The 17,538-nt window shown below is 34.6% G+C and overlaps 1 protein-coding gene across 3 annotated transcripts in view; it reads right to left on the bottom strand.

Moving 5' to 3' along the window:
- Positions 1 to 144: 144 nt before the first annotated feature.
- LOC136038185 (nitric oxide-associated protein 1-like) overlaps positions 145 to 17,538 on the bottom strand; it is a 60,832-nt gene continuing 43,438 nt past the window's right edge. For all 3 annotated transcript variants that reach the window (XM_065721268.1, XM_065721267.1, XM_065721266.1), the window contains exons 6-9: positions 16,844 to 16,988; positions 10,592 to 10,934; positions 3,852 to 4,069; positions 145 to 449 (exon numbers count right to left, since the gene is read on the bottom strand). In XM_065721268.1, the coding sequence (XP_065577340.1) occupies positions 271 to 449; positions 3,852 to 4,069; positions 10,592 to 10,934; positions 16,844 to 16,988 (885 nt within the window). In that variant the 3' untranslated portion in view covers positions 145 to 270. The remainder of the gene's footprint in view (positions 450 to 3,851; positions 4,070 to 10,591; positions 10,935 to 16,843; positions 16,989 to 17,538) is intronic.

Here is a 17,538-nt window from a genome sequence, read left to right on the forward strand (position 1 = left end):
CTGAAGATTGGTTGTAGCTCCTTCCAAATACAAAAGTTGGTTAATTTGATAGATGAAAAACAGCATTAAAAAAAAAAAAAAAAATATTTCTAAAAGCTCATACCAACTCAAATTCCTATAGCGTGAATAAACATCAGAAAGCACTTCTTTTAAGAAAATATTAATGAAAATTAACTAGGACAGAAAGAAGGAACAGTCGCACAGTCCTTTTATTTTGTGTTTTCAGGTACAGCGTTGCCAAATTTCTTCCAATCTCAAATTTCGACTAATTCAGTGACTGAAAACCACTTTATGATCTCTATAAGCAGGACTAGCTCTAATTTTTTTACCACGCAGATTAACTGCTTTTGGTAATAGTGGTGGCTTCCTCATGTAAATTCCTCGGGCATCAGGAGTCCCAACTCGAATCTTCGCTTCTTTTCTTGCACCAAGCGTCACGGCTATCCATCCTATAAGTATAACAACAGCTTACTATTTCTATCTATAAAGTAACTTGATGTTTAAAATTTTAAAATGCAGAAGATGGATTGAATAATTTTAGGAAGATAGTTTATGGAGTTGCTAAGAACACCTAAGGAATAAAAGTTAGAAACACGGCTAGGAATATTACAGATAATACTTTATGTTTACTAGAAAAGAAGAGGAGCTTGAACAAGAGCTATTTGAGTGAAGGATTTACATGAAAGTAAAAGCAATGTAAAAAAAAGTGGAGAAATCAACAAAATATGAATTAAGGAGGTGTGAAATGGAAGCCATGGATAAATTTGACGAGGATCTGGAAGAGGCAGCTAGACGTTATAATAGCAAAATATTGTACTGGCATGTTAATAAACTGAGAGAGAATGGTAAATTTGGACTTATACCAGTTAAAGGCGTGAACGGAGCCACAATTAGTGACAAGAAAAGAGTTAAAGAGAGATAGGCAGAACATTTGAGAGTGTTCTGTCACGATCCGTCACATTTGAGAGTGAAAAAGTTTGTGAAATATTGGATGTGAAGGAAGGTTTATTCTGTGAAAAAGAATTACTGATAGTGCTCAAAGGATTAGAAACAATTAGGCCTACGTGCTGATAGTGTGGTAAATGAGTTTCTTAAACATGGTGGTTGTGAGGTTAGAGACGAGTTATTAAAGAATATGAATTTGATTTTTGAAAAAGGGGGAAGTACCTATCAAATTTAGGAGAACTAATTAAATCCCTCATAAGAAAAACGATAAGACTAACTGTGGTAGTTTGAGGGATTAGCCTGGTTACAGTAAATAGCAAATTACTTAGTATGATGATACTTTTTAGACTAGGGGTTGCTTTAGATAATATTTAAGAGAAATTTTTAGAGGATGCGTCTAAAAAGTTTTCACTCTTAGGTTCATAATTGAGAAGTGGCTGAGTCATCAAACGGCTTTATTTCTCAGTTTCATAGATAATGAGCAAGCGTTTGAATCAGCTAATGGAGAAACTTTCGTGATCATTGTAGGCTATACGAGATAAAAACGTTGAAGTGCTTACTGTTATGTATGAGAATAACATCGCTGCGGTTAAGGCAAGAAATGAAGTTAATAGCTGGTCTCGTATTAAATCAGGAGTTAACCAGGGTTGCGTTCTATCCCCAATAATATGGATCACTTTGATGGACTTTGTCCTAAGGTGCACAGCAAAGGCAATGGACGAACATTCAATCTAATAGGTAATAAAACTCTCCAAGAATTGGATTATGCTAATGACTTAAGCGTTCTAGATGAAAATTTTAGCAATATGAATAAACCTTTAGAGGCTTTGCGTGTTCAGGGTGTAAGAACATTTTTTAAGATAAATGTGAAGAAGACTGGGTCGCTACGACTAGGAATAAGTGAAGGTGAAGAGGTGACAATGGGTAATGAGAAGATTGATCAAGTCGTCAGCTTTTTCTACCTAAGTAGTATTATTGGTAAAGACAGTGGATGCAATGAAGATGTTAAAAGTAGAAAAGCCGAGGCCCAGGGTGTTTTTTCGCAGTTAGAAGTTTTTTGGAAGAATATAAAAGTAAAACTGCGAAGCTTTAGAATATTATATGCAACAAAGATGACAGAGGTCAAGTGTGGTTCCGAATTGTGGGCGCTCTAAAAAACGGAGGAGTTGGTAGATGTTTTCAGAGAAATTATCAACGGAATGTTTTGGGTATCCGACTGACTGATCGTACCTCAAATAATAAGCAGCCCAAAAAAATGAAGTTCTATCCCACTATCTAGGGCTTTAATGAGAGAAAGGATGAGATGGCTAGGACCCACCCGAAATTGTCCTCCTCAGCCAACCACCTAGGGGCAAACGAAAAGCAGGTCATCCTCGGTTGGGGTGGGAGGATGTTGCAAGGAAAGCAATAAAAGAAATAGGAACTTCATGGGAGGGTGCAAAGAGGGAGGCTTTGAATAGATTGAGATGGAGAAGAAAAGTGCGTAGATCTGTTGGCATCGGGCGATTTAATAATAATAATAATAATTTATTTGTGACCCACTTGAAACAGCGGAGTATAAAAACAAACACAAAGAAAAAAAACACAAAAAAACAACTTCTAATGACACATTAAATTACTGTAAAAAACATTTTAGAAGGTCATGAAAAGGGTTAATAGTAAAATGTATCGAGTGGGACAGTTTCTGGTGTAGCACTTTAAGTTTATTTAATAAATCTAGATCCCCGAAATTTCTTACCATATCACTGTTCTTGTACCAGGGAGGAAGATACGACAAAAAACAGAGGAAACGAAAATAAAATGACTTGAGAGCCTTTAAATCTTTTCTTTTTCAAACAGGATACAATCCAGAAAGATATAAAACCGAGTGATCACAAAAGCAAGAATAAATTTGTGAAAGGGCTTTGCGGTTGTATCTCCCCCTGTTCGCAACAATTTTAGAATAGCACACATGAAGTTTAACGTTAGCATCAAAAACAAATTTATTACGAAAAGAGATTTAGTGCTGCAGTGAGTTGTTAAGAGTTTTAGTAGTAATGATATGTCACAAGGTAATGTGAATAATGTCGTTGTTACCCCTAAAAATCAAATCTGATATTTTCAAACTTTTGAAACAGGTAAAAAACCGTCTGCGGAGCTGCTCTAAAGGTCAGCAGGGTAGCTTCAGTCACACTTTGGACCTCTTGATCTATATTATCCTGCTGATTATTCCTTTGGAGGTATCTTTGCATCAGCTTTAGGCAAATATCCCAGAGGTTTAAAATTGTCAGATACGACCTTTAGGGTAATGGGAACGATATGTTTTCCGAAATACCGAAGAAAATACCTAGACATAACGTATATAATATAAATATTATCCCCAAAATTTTAATAGTATTTTGGCATACCTCTGCATCACATGAGTATGTTTCCCAAAATGAAAAACACATAACTTCGTCTGATGACTATTAAGATAATCCTGACAACCCGTCTCATTATCCAGCAGAATAATACAGCCGTAACTATTTCCTATTTAACCATGTTTCCCAAAAACTATAGCTTTTACATGGAAATCCATTGTTATTAAATATCAGTTAGCTATTTATGTCTCACAAGAAAGACAGACGGTGAGAGGCAGACAGAGGAGGGTGAGAAAGAGAAAAGGACTTTAAAATGTCAAACTTCCCATAATTAACCAGCCCCTGCCGATCTTCTTGTATTTTTTTTTTTTCATATTCATAATACAGTTCTGGAGAGCCATCAGTCTGTCAGAAGATAAATTTGCACTTTAAAACTACAAGTATTAAAGTAAAACTAAAAGTAAAAATTAAAAGTAAACTGAAAGTAAAAATGAACTGAAAAAGTAAATTTAAAAAGTAAAACACAAAATAAAAACTGAAAAGCAAATAAAAAAATTAGAACTATACCAGCACTCGAGAGGGTAATGTCAGCATAGCTTTCCTCCCACCACACGCCTTTCATTTCAAACTCTTTAAATTGCATAGAGGGCCACTGCTTCATTCTTTCTTCTCCACCACTCGGCACAGCTATCAAAGGTGTATTCTCACATTCCTGAAAAAAGTTTTCCACTTCTTCTGTAGGCAACACAGTAACAGGAAGACAATTGGAGGAGAATACTGTTAAGCTTAAAAAAAGAAAAAAAGATGAGAATGATAACAAACCAAGAAATAAAGATAAGAATTTTAAGCAAAACTAATTAAGTTAATTACTTAATTCCGACGGCTGTGCACGTTCCTCCTCCACCCCGATCTACTCAATATTTCACTTTTTATCCCTACCATGAAGTTCTAATGCCCTTTAAGTCCTTCTTTTAACCAATTCCGACCTTATTTGGGGTCGATCTACTTTCCGTTGACCTCAGTATTCTGCGTACATTAAGTAAGTATTTATTTAGTAAATACAATACAAATTGGCCGTGCCTGGGTACAGCCTCTAAGGGGGTACCAAACTGAAGTTCTTTTTTGCTTATAGTGGGGTAGTGATGGTGACGGGAGCAAGGGACCGATATTGTCCCCAAGTGATAAAACCAGTTTTGCTATCATTCGGCAAAACATCGAGTAACGTAAAATTGCCGTTACCAAATTAACATTTAATTAAATTACCAGTTACCGAAGCAAAATTCAAATATGTCCTCAACATAGCTTAACTACCATGAAGATGGAAACCACCAGCTGGATAAATGCCAGTACATACTTTAGTAAACACCAAAATACATATATGCTTTGTATACACATAAAATACAATCAGTTGTATCTCTGTATGTTTAAATTAGAAAGAATATAGCAAAAAGCTTTTTAGATACGAATAGAACATTCCACTAGTTTTTGATTTGGTCGTCTCCTTTTGGAAGAATCATAAAAAGGTCGGAAACTGAACTGAGTATATCTCTTTTAAATCTCGATAGATTCTTATGCAAATATCACATTATCTATGAAGGGTCGTATCCAGGATTTTTTTTGGGGGGTGGAGGGGGGGATTACACAAAAAAACTATAAAAAAAAGCATAAGAAGTTCATTTATATCTATTTTGTTATGTTTTCACGAGTCGAGCACACATTTTAGCGGGAACGGGGGGGGGGTATAATCCCCTGCCCCCCCTCCCATGGAGACGACCTTGTATCTATGCTAAGTGGCTCTCTTCTCAAGAACCGTTTTGAGAAAAGCAATAGAGTGGCGACCCAGTAAATATTCCAGCTGAGTTTTTCATACTAAAACATCTATATCTAGCTGTTTTTTCCGTATTTTGTATTTTGACACTGTTTTGCTAATAGAAGTTACAAATGGAAACTTGCCTCTACATCGGTCATTACAGATCCCTTCTTATGCATAACAAAGCTGTGAGAATAAATAAAGATATATGCAATTTTGTGAACCGAATTGGCCAGCTATAACAGAAATAAATTGAAGAAAAGAAAATCAAGACTTTTTCCTTTTTTATTTTAGATCAAAAAAAAATTGGACGAATATTTTGAGCCGAAAACCGCTTCAATTCTTCCGCGCTTTAAGAGAAATTTAAAAGGAAACACAATCACATTTTCTGAACGAAGATGCAAGAGAAACAATCCGAATAAAAAAACACATCATTGAAGACAAACAAGGGGGAAAAACCAACAGATAAAATCAAAACCAGAAGAAATAAAATTTTAAGCTATTCACAATTATTTAAGCAAAAAAAAAAAAGTTCTCGTTCAATGCTACATACGTGACTCACTTGTTAAACCTGTCACAAAAAATTTTTATTCTATATCGTATAATTTTTATGGCATATCTTAAAAAGATAAGATATTAATGAAGATTAGAAAGTCCTTTACACATTTCCCTTTTATATCTTTCGCAAACCATGGGCTGAGGACTGCTTTTATCATAGAATCGGGCTGATCATATCAGCAACAGCTACTGTTGCTAATCACATCAGCTATTGCTACTGTGGCTAACCACATCAGCCACTGCTGCTTATCACATCAGCAACAGCTACTGTTGCTAATCACATCAGCTACTGTTGCTAATCACATCAGCTACTGTTGCTAATTGCATCAGCAACAGCTACTGTTGCAAATCACATCAGCTACTGCTACTGTTGCTAATCACATGAGCAACAGTTACTGTTGCTAATCACATAAGCTACTGCAACCACTCTCCCTCTTAAAAGCCCAACTATAGACTCCAGCTTCTTTATCTACCTGGAGCTTCCACCTCCCTACGCTTTATCTTGTTAGCCGTATCCTACTGTTTTTAGACAACTAAATGAAGACTAAAAATGAATTAAACAGTTTAAATAACAGGTTTTTGTGTTTAATTAAATGCATCAGCCAACACTGACATTTTTCATCAGTTTCACCAATATAGTTGTCTGTATGAAATTTTGGGGTCTGGCATAAAACCTCCCATCCGATTCCAACATTCTCATTCCGTTTTTAAATTAATATTCTCGCATCAGTTTAGCAATGAATCACCGATCAGGACAAAAGAGGGGAAAAAGATCACGAGATTAGTCACAAATAAAATTAATTCTTAGAAATAAGAAAAAAAGAATACAAGAAAGGTTTTGAAAAAGCATTGCATTGCATTAGATAGATGTATCTAATTTTGGGTTTTGGTACAAAAACTCCCATTGAATTCTACACTTCTCGTTCCATTTTCAAGTCAAATTCCCACCTCCATTTAACAAAGTATGAATAATCAGGGCGAAAAGGGGAGGGGGGAAATCACGAGATTGGCCATACATAAAATTGATTCTCTAAAAAAAAATTAAATAAAGCATACAAAAAAATTCCATACAAAATGGAACAGCATAAAAGAGAATAATTCCGATTGGAAAATCTCTAGATACTTTGCCAACCAAAAACAAAAATATGATTGTAGAAAGACTTGAACCATTGGTAGTAACTGTTACTTCAAATACACTTGAGAAGACGAGAAAAAAAATTAATCATTGTTTGCATGTTACATTGTTTGACGTTTCAGTCATGTATATTTAAGCCACCAAACGTACATCCTCATTCATTTAATTATTTGCTGCGCAACATATTTGACCATAGGCATAAAAAAAAGTAGCGTGTACTCTTTCGCGACGATTGTCGCCAAATAGTCTTGCCCCCCTCCCCCCATCCTAAGAAAAGTCTGTGAAAATTCCAACACGATCCTTCAGTCGGGAGACGAAACCGGAAATACATCTTTGGGATAACTCATTTACTAGTAGAAAGGACAGTCCCTCCCCCTACTCCCTTTAATCAACTTTTTTATCCATCTACTTAATAAGCCTCATTTGTCATATAATGCTATTTCAACCTAAATAGTAGTAGTTAGTAGTTCCTAAATGGTAGTTTGGGAGAATAACAAGATAACTCCACGATCCAAGATGAGAACATAGGAAGGCGCAGTTATGACAGTGGTCACATACGGTTCTGAAGCGTGGGCGCAACGAAAAACGGATGCCCCCCCCCCTCATAAAAATTTTGGATGTTCCCTCTCAATTCAATGGAAGTTCCAAACAAATATGATAACTCATTTGGAGAAATCATCTCCGACTACATATACACTTTTTAATATAATCCGAATGGAGAAGATTTCCGCTAATTCAGAAAATTGTTATGTTCCATGAATGAAGAAAGCTTGAAAAATGACCTATGGCCTAAATTAAGGTTGGAGGTTTTCTAAAGAAACTGCTCAGACTTGCACGCAGGAAAAGAGTGAACATAAAAGAATGCTAACAATTTTCTAGCCCCAGATATGAGCTACAGATCCTGAGATTTTGATCAGCTTAACAAAACAATTCACTTAAAGTGTTCTGTAAAAATAATATTCTATTTCTGTCTCCTTCCATCACTATTATTTTCCTTTCTTAATAAATAAAATAGGAATAGCAGTATCCATGCTTCTTCTGGATAACTTCAGGTATAATTTTCATGTGTTTATCTATCTATCTACTCAATATAACTTTATCTATTATAATAAAGATTAACACTATAAATAGAATTGATACGCAAAAACTTTGAAAGTTAAAAAACTAGCCTAACTATATTTTAAGTTAAATTTTAAAAATATTCATTGAAAATATTAAAGTTATGTTAAGGCTAATAAATAAGTGTTTCTTATTTGATAATAAAAAATAAAAAAACTTGCATAATTTAATTATTTTAATTCCAATTTAATGATTTTTAATTAGGTATGCAAATCTAATCAAGTGTGTTTTATTTATTGCTTTACTACATATAGCAGTGCTTGAGTGAAGCAAAAAAAAAAAAACTGGTTACGGCCAACTATCTTGCTCTAGGGAGAGAAAAGTAAATGCACAGCAATTAGCAGCTCTCTTGTCCATCAAATGTGACGAGTATGATGTTGAACAGATTTTCCAGTTCAGATACCTGGGAATAATCATTCAGAACTCTTGCGCGATAGTGAAAGAATTCTTCACCAGAAAGGGACAAGCAAATGATGCCTTCAACAATCCTCATAAAGTAAGTGCATCTCGGAAATTTTCTCTGTACCTAACGTTAGGCCTTTTTAACAGCAATGTTATGCCAATACTACTTTATGCCACTGAATCATGACAACTGAATCAAGAACAACAGAGATGACTCATAGCTTTTAAAAACACATGCCTTTGTAGAATATTGAAAATCCACTGGTTACAGACAGCAAACCCGCCCATCCTTGAAATGGTACGACAACCTTTAGTGACCGATACCATCAGAGTCCAACAATAAGGATAATTAGGACATGTCCTGCACCTAGATGACCATAGACTGCCAAAAGTGGCTTTACATTGGCAACAACCAAGCACTCTCAATTTTTAATGGTATCATTATATGTTTGGGCATTAAGGTGTCTAACCTGGACTACGTGGATGACATCGTTGCTCTTGCTACCAATCCAACAACTGGCCAAGTAATACCAAATAAAATAGCATATTTCTCTCAGCTACTTGGCATGACGATCAACACGGTCAAAGTAAATTAAGGACCTAAAGATAAAGTCGGATTATCAGCTTGTTCATTACGGAGAGAAATTGGAAAAAGTCGATAGCTTCACTTATCTTGGCTCGCTAATAGACTATCGTAGAGGCTAGGATATTAACATACAGAACAAAATCAACATAGTCCAAAGAAACTTGTCTCAATTCTACCGCCATGAAATCAGTATTTAGACAAAAATTTGTGTCTATAAAAGCGGCTGCTAGATCTGTTCTCTCCTAATAGTTGGCAACTGAGTTCACTTCATTTTCATGGTATGAAAGTCTTTGACCGCCGCTGTTTACAAGAAATCCTGAGGATTCGACACTTCCAAAAAAAAAAATCTCAAATGCTGATGTGCGTCAGGGCTGAGCATCGAGCACACAGCCGCGATTTTCAAACAAAGAAGACTGCGTTGGCTTAGCCATGTCCTGAGAAGACCCAATAACAGCATCACCAGGCAAGTGCTTCTAGCTGCTGCTTGGCCAGATTGGCGCAGACGTCCTGGCGGTCAACTATCAAAAATGACCTCGACACATTGGTGGATTTCGAAAGTTTGGCAAAAAGTGGAAGAGCTGCTGGCTCCGGTATACTGAAGAGCTGGCAAAAGATGGCAACATATAGGATTATTACGTAAGGAGTCTTCTAGATTCTGGATGAGGCGTCCACGTTTGGTCCCACAGCAAGTAGGCTACAAGTAAAAATAAGTGCCTGGGTGCCTCAGGAAGCATAGACAGTCCTAAGGTAGGGTCTATTTATTTGATCGCAATAAAATCACTCAGCAAAAAAATTTGGGTGATTAAAAACGATAATTATCTCGTTTCAATTTTAGTTTAATTAAATTGATTCTACTAATTTACCAAAAAGACAACACAAAACTTGGGGCGACAATAAATTATAATGATCGCATTTACGAGTTAGGCTTTAAAAGCGGTACTAAAATCACCATGAAGTTTTATTCAGCCAAATAAAAAGTATCTGTCCTCTAATAAGAAAACACTTACACAACACAGTCATAAAATTTCCTTTAAATAATTTTAATTGAATTATTGAATTTTAATAATTTACTTTATTTTGATTACAGTAAATTTAAATTTACCTAATTTTTGGATTGATCTAATTATCTATCACTAAAATAACAGAAAAGTACATTAAATATTCTATTAGTAAAATTACATAAAAAATAAGGGTGAAAAAAATTACTATGAAGTTTTATTCAGCTAAATAAAGCCTTTTTCTTCTGTTAAAAACAGCTATAATTATTAGCGTTCAGCATAATTATTCACCCTACAATATATTAAATAAAAAAAAAACTAGTTTTTTTAACTGTAAGTAAGGAGCGACATTAAAACTTAAAACGAACAGAAATTACTCCGTATATGAAATGGGTTGTCCCCTCCTCAACGCCTCGCTCTTTACGCTAAAGCTTTTAATTGTTTTAAAAAGTAGAATTGTGGCAAAGAGTCAAACTTTGTGGCAAACAATTGGCAAAGAATTGTGGCAAATATGGCAAAGAGTCAAACAAAGAGTCAATATCGATATCGATATTTTATATATTCACAAATTTATTGTACAAAAAATTTGGGGTGATGAGAATTTATAAGAATTACATTTTAATGAGTTTTAAGAAGTTGCACTAAAATTACCACTTTATGGAGCTAAATAAAAAGTTTTTATATATAAAAAAAACTTACATAATGTAATTATTCCCATCAATAAAGTCAATTTGTCCAAGACCAGCAAGAAGCAGAGTCATTCCTGGCCTAATTAAGAAACTCCTTGGACGTATATATTCTCGGGGTACCACAAGCTCCAATTCTTTCATAGTAAGCAGTGTCAAAAGTTGATCGTTGTTTACCGTGCCAGGCGAGTCAAGACAGAATTTAGGCCGATTTTCGCGTGGGTCGTTTGGGTCATATATTGGGCGAGGATCTCCAGTCGATGGAATTGTATTCGAGCTTACAGAAAATGGGTCACTTTCACCTTCTTCCATCTTCTTCAGCTCTTGTTTTGACAAAAAAGTCCTTCCAATTTTTCCTATAAATATTTAGAAATGATTTTTATTTCTAGAGATGCATTGTTCACACTGATATTGTAAAAAGTAAAAAAATGAAAAGTGGCCATGCCACGTCCGTTCTACGTCAAGCCCATTAATGTAATCTGTTGTTGTGTAGCATTAATATAAAAGGAGCAATATTAACATAAATGAAGCAATATTATTACAAAAGAAGTAGGATTGATATGAAACAAATAATGTTAACATAAAAGGCGGAGAAAAACGGATGAATCAAGACTGACTTCTTAATGTACAATGATATCCAGATATCTTGAATAATAAACATCCAGAATTCTGGATATTGTTGGAATGATAATATTGCTTGTAAACTTAGAACTACTATAATTACTATTGATTCTGCTGCAGTGGTGCCGTTTGGAGGGGAGGGGGCTGCACTCCTCCATTAATGCGGAGAAAAAATTATTATATATCCCATGCCCCTTGACTGTCTAGATTTAGACCCTCCTTGGCCCCCCCCCCCAAAAAATGCTGGAGATTCGCCCCTGTTCTTCTGACTTGTTGCAGTACCAACCCACTTGAGATTGGCACAGTCACACGCCCTCCTTTAAACCACACTGTACAGAGCTCTACTCCCCCAAAGAGGTTCCTACTCCCTTTAAATCTTTCTTTATGATATCTTCAAATCCAATCCTATCGGATGACGTCCTGCCTTTAGTTTGGTTCCAACGTTGATACGTTGTGCGGGTATATATGGTATCTTCTCTTATAAGATTACCAAGAAATAGCTTACAAACCTACACAAGAGTATTCAATGGTTTTGTCTGGACTTGATACTGTATTTGCATTACCCATCATAACAGATTCCGTTTATAAATCACAAGTTTAGCTTATAAGATAAAAACAAAAAAAAGCAGTTTTTTTTAGCTCTTTTCGAAATCTTTTGTTAGTTCCAGTTGTGCATAAACAGTGCAAAAGTTTTGGAACCAACCCAAATTTTCGTCTGCATAAATGTGCGTTGCCTTAAGAATGTAAATATCCGATTGCACTCAGGTCTACTTCAACGCCCAGCTCTATAAAGCCCCATTTAATTAGAAATCACCTACTAGTTTCACGAGTTGCTAGCTTTATCTACCCATAATCACAAGGAATACTCCTGAGGCCAGTTTCTTTTTGAAATCATTCCAATGTGGTTCAATCTAGTGCTTGCATTGCGCTTTTAACTGAAAATTTGTGTCCTTTTATTAAGGAGTCATTCCACACCTATCCAATCTACTAAACACTTGATACGGTACAGGCCTAGCTGAGGAGCTCTTGACAAGGAAACATGTTAAGAAAACAATTCTTACTTCAGAATATGCAGAATAATTATAGTTAACACATCTTGCATGCAGCTAAGCTTTTCTTCACCTATTTAAGTGTTTTCCACTTTTCTACAAAATTATTAGTTTTTGGGAATAGCATTTCTATTATTTTGGAAAGTTTCCTCATGCAGCGTTTTTAATCCAAGATTCTAGTCATTTTTCTTAAATGAAGCGCCATCTGTAATTATTTCTCATAGCAAATGTTAAGATGAAATTTATCGTAAGATATAGATGGCACTGTATTTCGTGAAAATTGTGTATTCGCCACTACAATTTCTTTAGCAGTCTACAAACAAATTTTGTAGAGGGCCTTTTTCTGGATTATTACTTGACTTTCAAAACTGAATGGATGGCTACTAATAGAATGATAAATATGCTGCTGAAAAAGGTTCTTGTATGATAAACCTCCTACTGTCTAGGTTGTTCATTCATTGACGCATTATAGAACCGTTTTTTTTTTTTTTTTTTTTTTTTTTTAACTTAGCATTAGACAAGACAAGAGGAATGAAGAATAGATGGAGAATATACAATTTGGGCTGTATATTTGTATATTAGGGGAGGGGGGGGGGGGTAAAGTACTTGGACAGTGTGAAGTAAAAAACATTTGTTACTACATAATATGCAGAATAATTGTACCCAACACTTTAGGCATAAAAACCCGCTATATTCTACCTCCCCCCCCCTTTATGTGCAAATATATAGACAGAATTTGGTTCTAAAGTATTATATTTTTATCTTACTTTGGTATATTTCATTAAGGTTGAGCGTCAGAAAAACATATAAGAAAAATATTAGATAGCGGGTATACCATGTTTCTTTTTCAAAAACTACCCAGCAAGGCCTAAACCCAAGGTATGATCAGAACTCTACTGGAGCATGTTTTTCTTTAATTTGCTCTTCATTCTAAAAAAGATAATTCATATAATTAAACAGAAATGACGAGCATACAAATAAGATGGGGGCTGTTTAAAAAATAGGGTTGGAAATAAATTTTGAAAGGCAAATCCACAAAATTATGGAAAGATTTTGAACTGTACATAAGGTGTATACCAGAATTATCGAAGACGCAGATGTGGAGAAGCAAAATTTGTTGATCTAGCTCAAAATCCAGATCTTTTTTCTAACATAGTCTAGTTCCCTAATTCGTGTTTTATTTAATACTTAACATGTTTTATTTTTCAATCATTTCTCAACTGTTCAATTCAGTGATATTAGCGTCTAAGACAAAAATAAACCAACTTTTTCCATGAATGGTAAAGAGGAAAACAAAAAAATTTTGCTTCTGGACTGCAGCAAAGGACTCTTTTTTTAACAGTATGTTTATGGACTGTTGTCCATTCCATGGACACACTCTGCTTCTTTTATAAGTTTTTTATTATTTTGTATTTGTTTATTATTTATTTTCTTTATTACCCTCAAAAAATGAGGAGTACGCTACAATATAATATAAAGAAAAAAAAAATACAATCAAAACCTATCAAATACTTAAAAAAAAAGATACAAAAACACTTGTATAATGATTAATGATTAATTAAGTAAATGATTTCCCAGCAATAACAACAACAAAACCTCATTTTAAATAGTTAAATCAGCCTTAGGTTACAATAACTATGAAAATAGTTTTTTATGAAAAATAAAGATCAAACTTGAAAAGATTTCGGTCTGAACTGCATCTCATTCTTGTCTCTTCTTTTATAAAGTATGGTAATTAAGTATTTTCCTATCCATGGACAAGCTCTAATTTTTGGATAGCTAGTTATTATTGTGTATGAAAAGTTCTTGAACTCCCTCCTCCGTTTCATCCGTTGATTATTTAATATTTTTTGTGCTTAAATTAAACAAAGGGTCTCACAGTAACAACAAATTATATAATTGGGGATAACTTTCAGAAATAGCATCGGGGAATTTTACCACATACCGAAACTTGGACTTTTGATTCTAATATGCTAAATTATAGCGTACATTTAAGGCAGGAATGTATCCAAAGTAAATATAAAAAGGACAGTAATCTGCGAAGTTAGTATGCTAAAAATTATCCAAAGAAGGCAAATATTGGACATATATTTAAATCTTTTGTTAACTTATTTCTGCTCTAAATTGAGGGCTTTTGCGATTTTTCTTTAGATTTGGTCTTCTAAGGAGATGGGGTTAAATTCCTGATTTAGCTCTTCTGTTTAAAAGTATTTCGCCAAACTGTCGTGTTTTTCCACGACGGGGGAGAGGTCCGGATCTACTTGTTGCTATTGGCATCCACATTTTTAGAAACATTGTTTAGTCTAAGGGCTGCAAAATCTGCTGTTGTTCTTCCTCTTAAATTATCAGATTAGCTCTAAATTTTTCAATCTTTCGGGGTTGTTTTTAGACTATTCACAGAGAAAAAATCCCTCCCGTCTTTATCATCTTGTATTTACAGAGTTCAATAGCCCCAAAAAATAATTCAGTATGAAACCCTTTAGAATTTTATTATGACTTTTGATTCTAATCTGTGTAACTACGCTAAAATTATCCAAAGAGGGCAAATATTGGACATTTATTTGAATTTGGTGTTAATTTATTTCTGCCCTAAATTTAGGGGTTTTGGGATTTTTCTTTAAATTTGGTCTTCTAAGGCGATGGGGGTTAAATTCCTGATCTAGCTCTTCTGGTTCAACGCTTTCCGCGAAAGTGTCATGTTTTTCCAAGGTAGGAGAGAGGTCTAGATCTACTTCTTGCTATTGAGATCAACATTTTTAGAAACATTGTTTAGTGTAAGGGCTGCAAAATCTGTTGTTCTTCTTCCTCTTAAATTATCAGTTTCGCTCTAAATTTTTTAATCTTTCGGGGTTGTTTTTAGGCTATTCTCAGAGAAAAAATCTCTCACATCTTTATCTTCTTGTTTGTACAGAGTTCAACAGCCCAATCAAAAAAAATAATCTAGTATGAAGTCCTTTAAAATTTCATTGTGACTTTTGATTCTAATCTGTGTAATTACGCTAAAATCATCCAACGAGGGCAAATATTGGACATTTATTTGAATCTGGTGTTAACTTATTTCTGCCCTAAATTTAGGGGTTTTGTGATTTTTCTTCAAATTTGGTCTTCTAAGGGGATGGGGGTTAAATTCCTGATCTAGCTCTTCTGGTTCAAAGCTTTTCGCCAAAGTGTCATGTTTTTCCAAGGTGGGAGAGAGGTCTAGATCTACTTCTTGCTATTGAGATCCACATTTTTAGAAACATTGTTTAGTGTAAGGGCTGCAAAATCTGTTGTTCTTCTCCCTCTTAAATTATCAGTTTCGCTCTAAATTTTTTGATCTTTCGGGGTTGTTTTTAGGCTATTCTCAGAAAAAAAAATCTCTCACATCTTTATCTTCTTGTTTGTACAGAGTTCAACAGCCCACTCAAAACAAATAATCGAGTATGAAGCCCTTTAAAATGTCATTGTGACTTTTGATTCTAATCTGTGTAACTACGCTAAAATTATCCAACGAGGGCAAATATTGGACCTCAATTAAAATCTGGTGTTAACTTATTTCTGCCCTAGATTTAGAAGTTTTGCGATTTTTCTTTAAATTTGGTGTTCTAAGGGAATGGGGGTTAAATTCCTCATCTAGCTCTTCTGGTTCAAAGCTTTTCGCCAAAGTGTCATGTTTTTTCAAGGTGGGAGAGAGGTCCAGATATACTTCTTGCTACCGGCATCCACATTTTTAAAAACACTGTTGAGTTAAAGGGCTACAACATCTGTTGTTCTTCTTCAATTATCAGTTTCGCTCTAAATTTTTCAATCTTTCGGGGATAATTTTAGATTATTCTCAGAGAAAAAATGACTTTTGATTCTAATCTGCAATATTATTTTACACAAACATATTTGAGGCAAGGGTGTATCCAAAGTAAAAATAAAAATGACATTAATTTGTAAGGTAAGCAGGCTAAAAATTCAATGGCTACTATGTATGTTATTTTCCTTTCTTTTAACTATAGATTTATTGACCAACTCGCATTTTTAGGGGGGGGGACATTTTAGACTATTCTCAGAGATAAAATCCCTCCCGTCTGTACCCTTTGCGTGCTGAGTCCAACAGTCCATTTAAAGTATCCAATATTAAGTCCAGTTACAACAAACACAAACACAAACGTTACACTTGTAGAATATGTGTGATGAAACACGAGCATAAAAAAAAAAATATCCATCAACGTGAGGAAAAGAAGATTTTGAGTTATCTCATTATCAGTAATATCTACTATCAGTAATATCTGCATGGGTCAGCATCAGCGTCTATCAGTATCAGTAATATCTACCATCAGTAATATCAGTAATTTCTAACTATCAGTAATATCTTATTTTCTGTAAAGCAACATCTAAAATTCAAGATAATGTTTCAATTGTAAGGAGCGATACAGCTCAAGAGTAATAGAAACTCGTAACCAGGGGGGATTGCATTTAGAGTATCCTCAGAGAAAAACCCCTCCCATGAGTCCAAAAGACCATTTTAAAAACAAAATCTAGTTTTAAGTCCTGTATGATAAAACACAAACATGGAAGACAACCTGTACAATATGTGATAAACAAAAGTATGATAAAAAAAAACTCACCCATCAGCGAGGCATAGACCGGATTTTGAGTTTTCTTCACTTGTTCTTTTTGGAGTTGAGTTTCTAGATTTTTCTTGTGACGTTCTTCTATTAATCGTTGAGTTCTTTCATAAACACGAATAGCAGAGGGAGATGCCAGTGGAAACTCGAAAAAGATAAACCTTTATTTACTAGAACTAAACAGTGGGAGTTCATCTGAGAACACTCACTCGTGGAAAGGGAGATCAAACAAAGTAACCACTTGAATAAGTGAAGCTCACAACGTGACAGATAGATAAATGCTACAAAACGAAAAAGTGCAATAATGGAAAAAAAGTTCAGCCCTGCAACACTATGCCTAATATATATGCTCCTAACTACTGCAAAAGTCAATTTGCATCAGAATATTTTCTTTAGAAAATTTTTAGCATAAAAAAACCTCTTCAATTAAAAAAAAAACTATTAAATTTTGAAAAAAGTAAAAAGTTGTTAAAGTGGGTCTCAAAATATACGCTACAGTATACGAAGATCCTATGATACGCCCCTATTGACTTTGTGATTATGTACACATGATCGTTAACTAACAAGAGTTACCACTCCACAGAATCACACTACATATGAGACAAATGAATGACTGCTACAAGACGAAAAAAGCGCTATAACTGAAAACGCTCAGTGCTGTAATACAATGTCTAACAAATTTACTGCTGACAAAT

The sequence above is a fragment of the Artemia franciscana genome, chromosome 17 (genome assembly GCF_032884065.1).
Source record: "Artemia franciscana chromosome 17, ASM3288406v1, whole genome shotgun sequence".
NCBI classification, from domain to species: Eukaryota; Metazoa; Arthropoda; class Branchiopoda; order Anostraca; family Artemiidae; genus Artemia; species Artemia franciscana.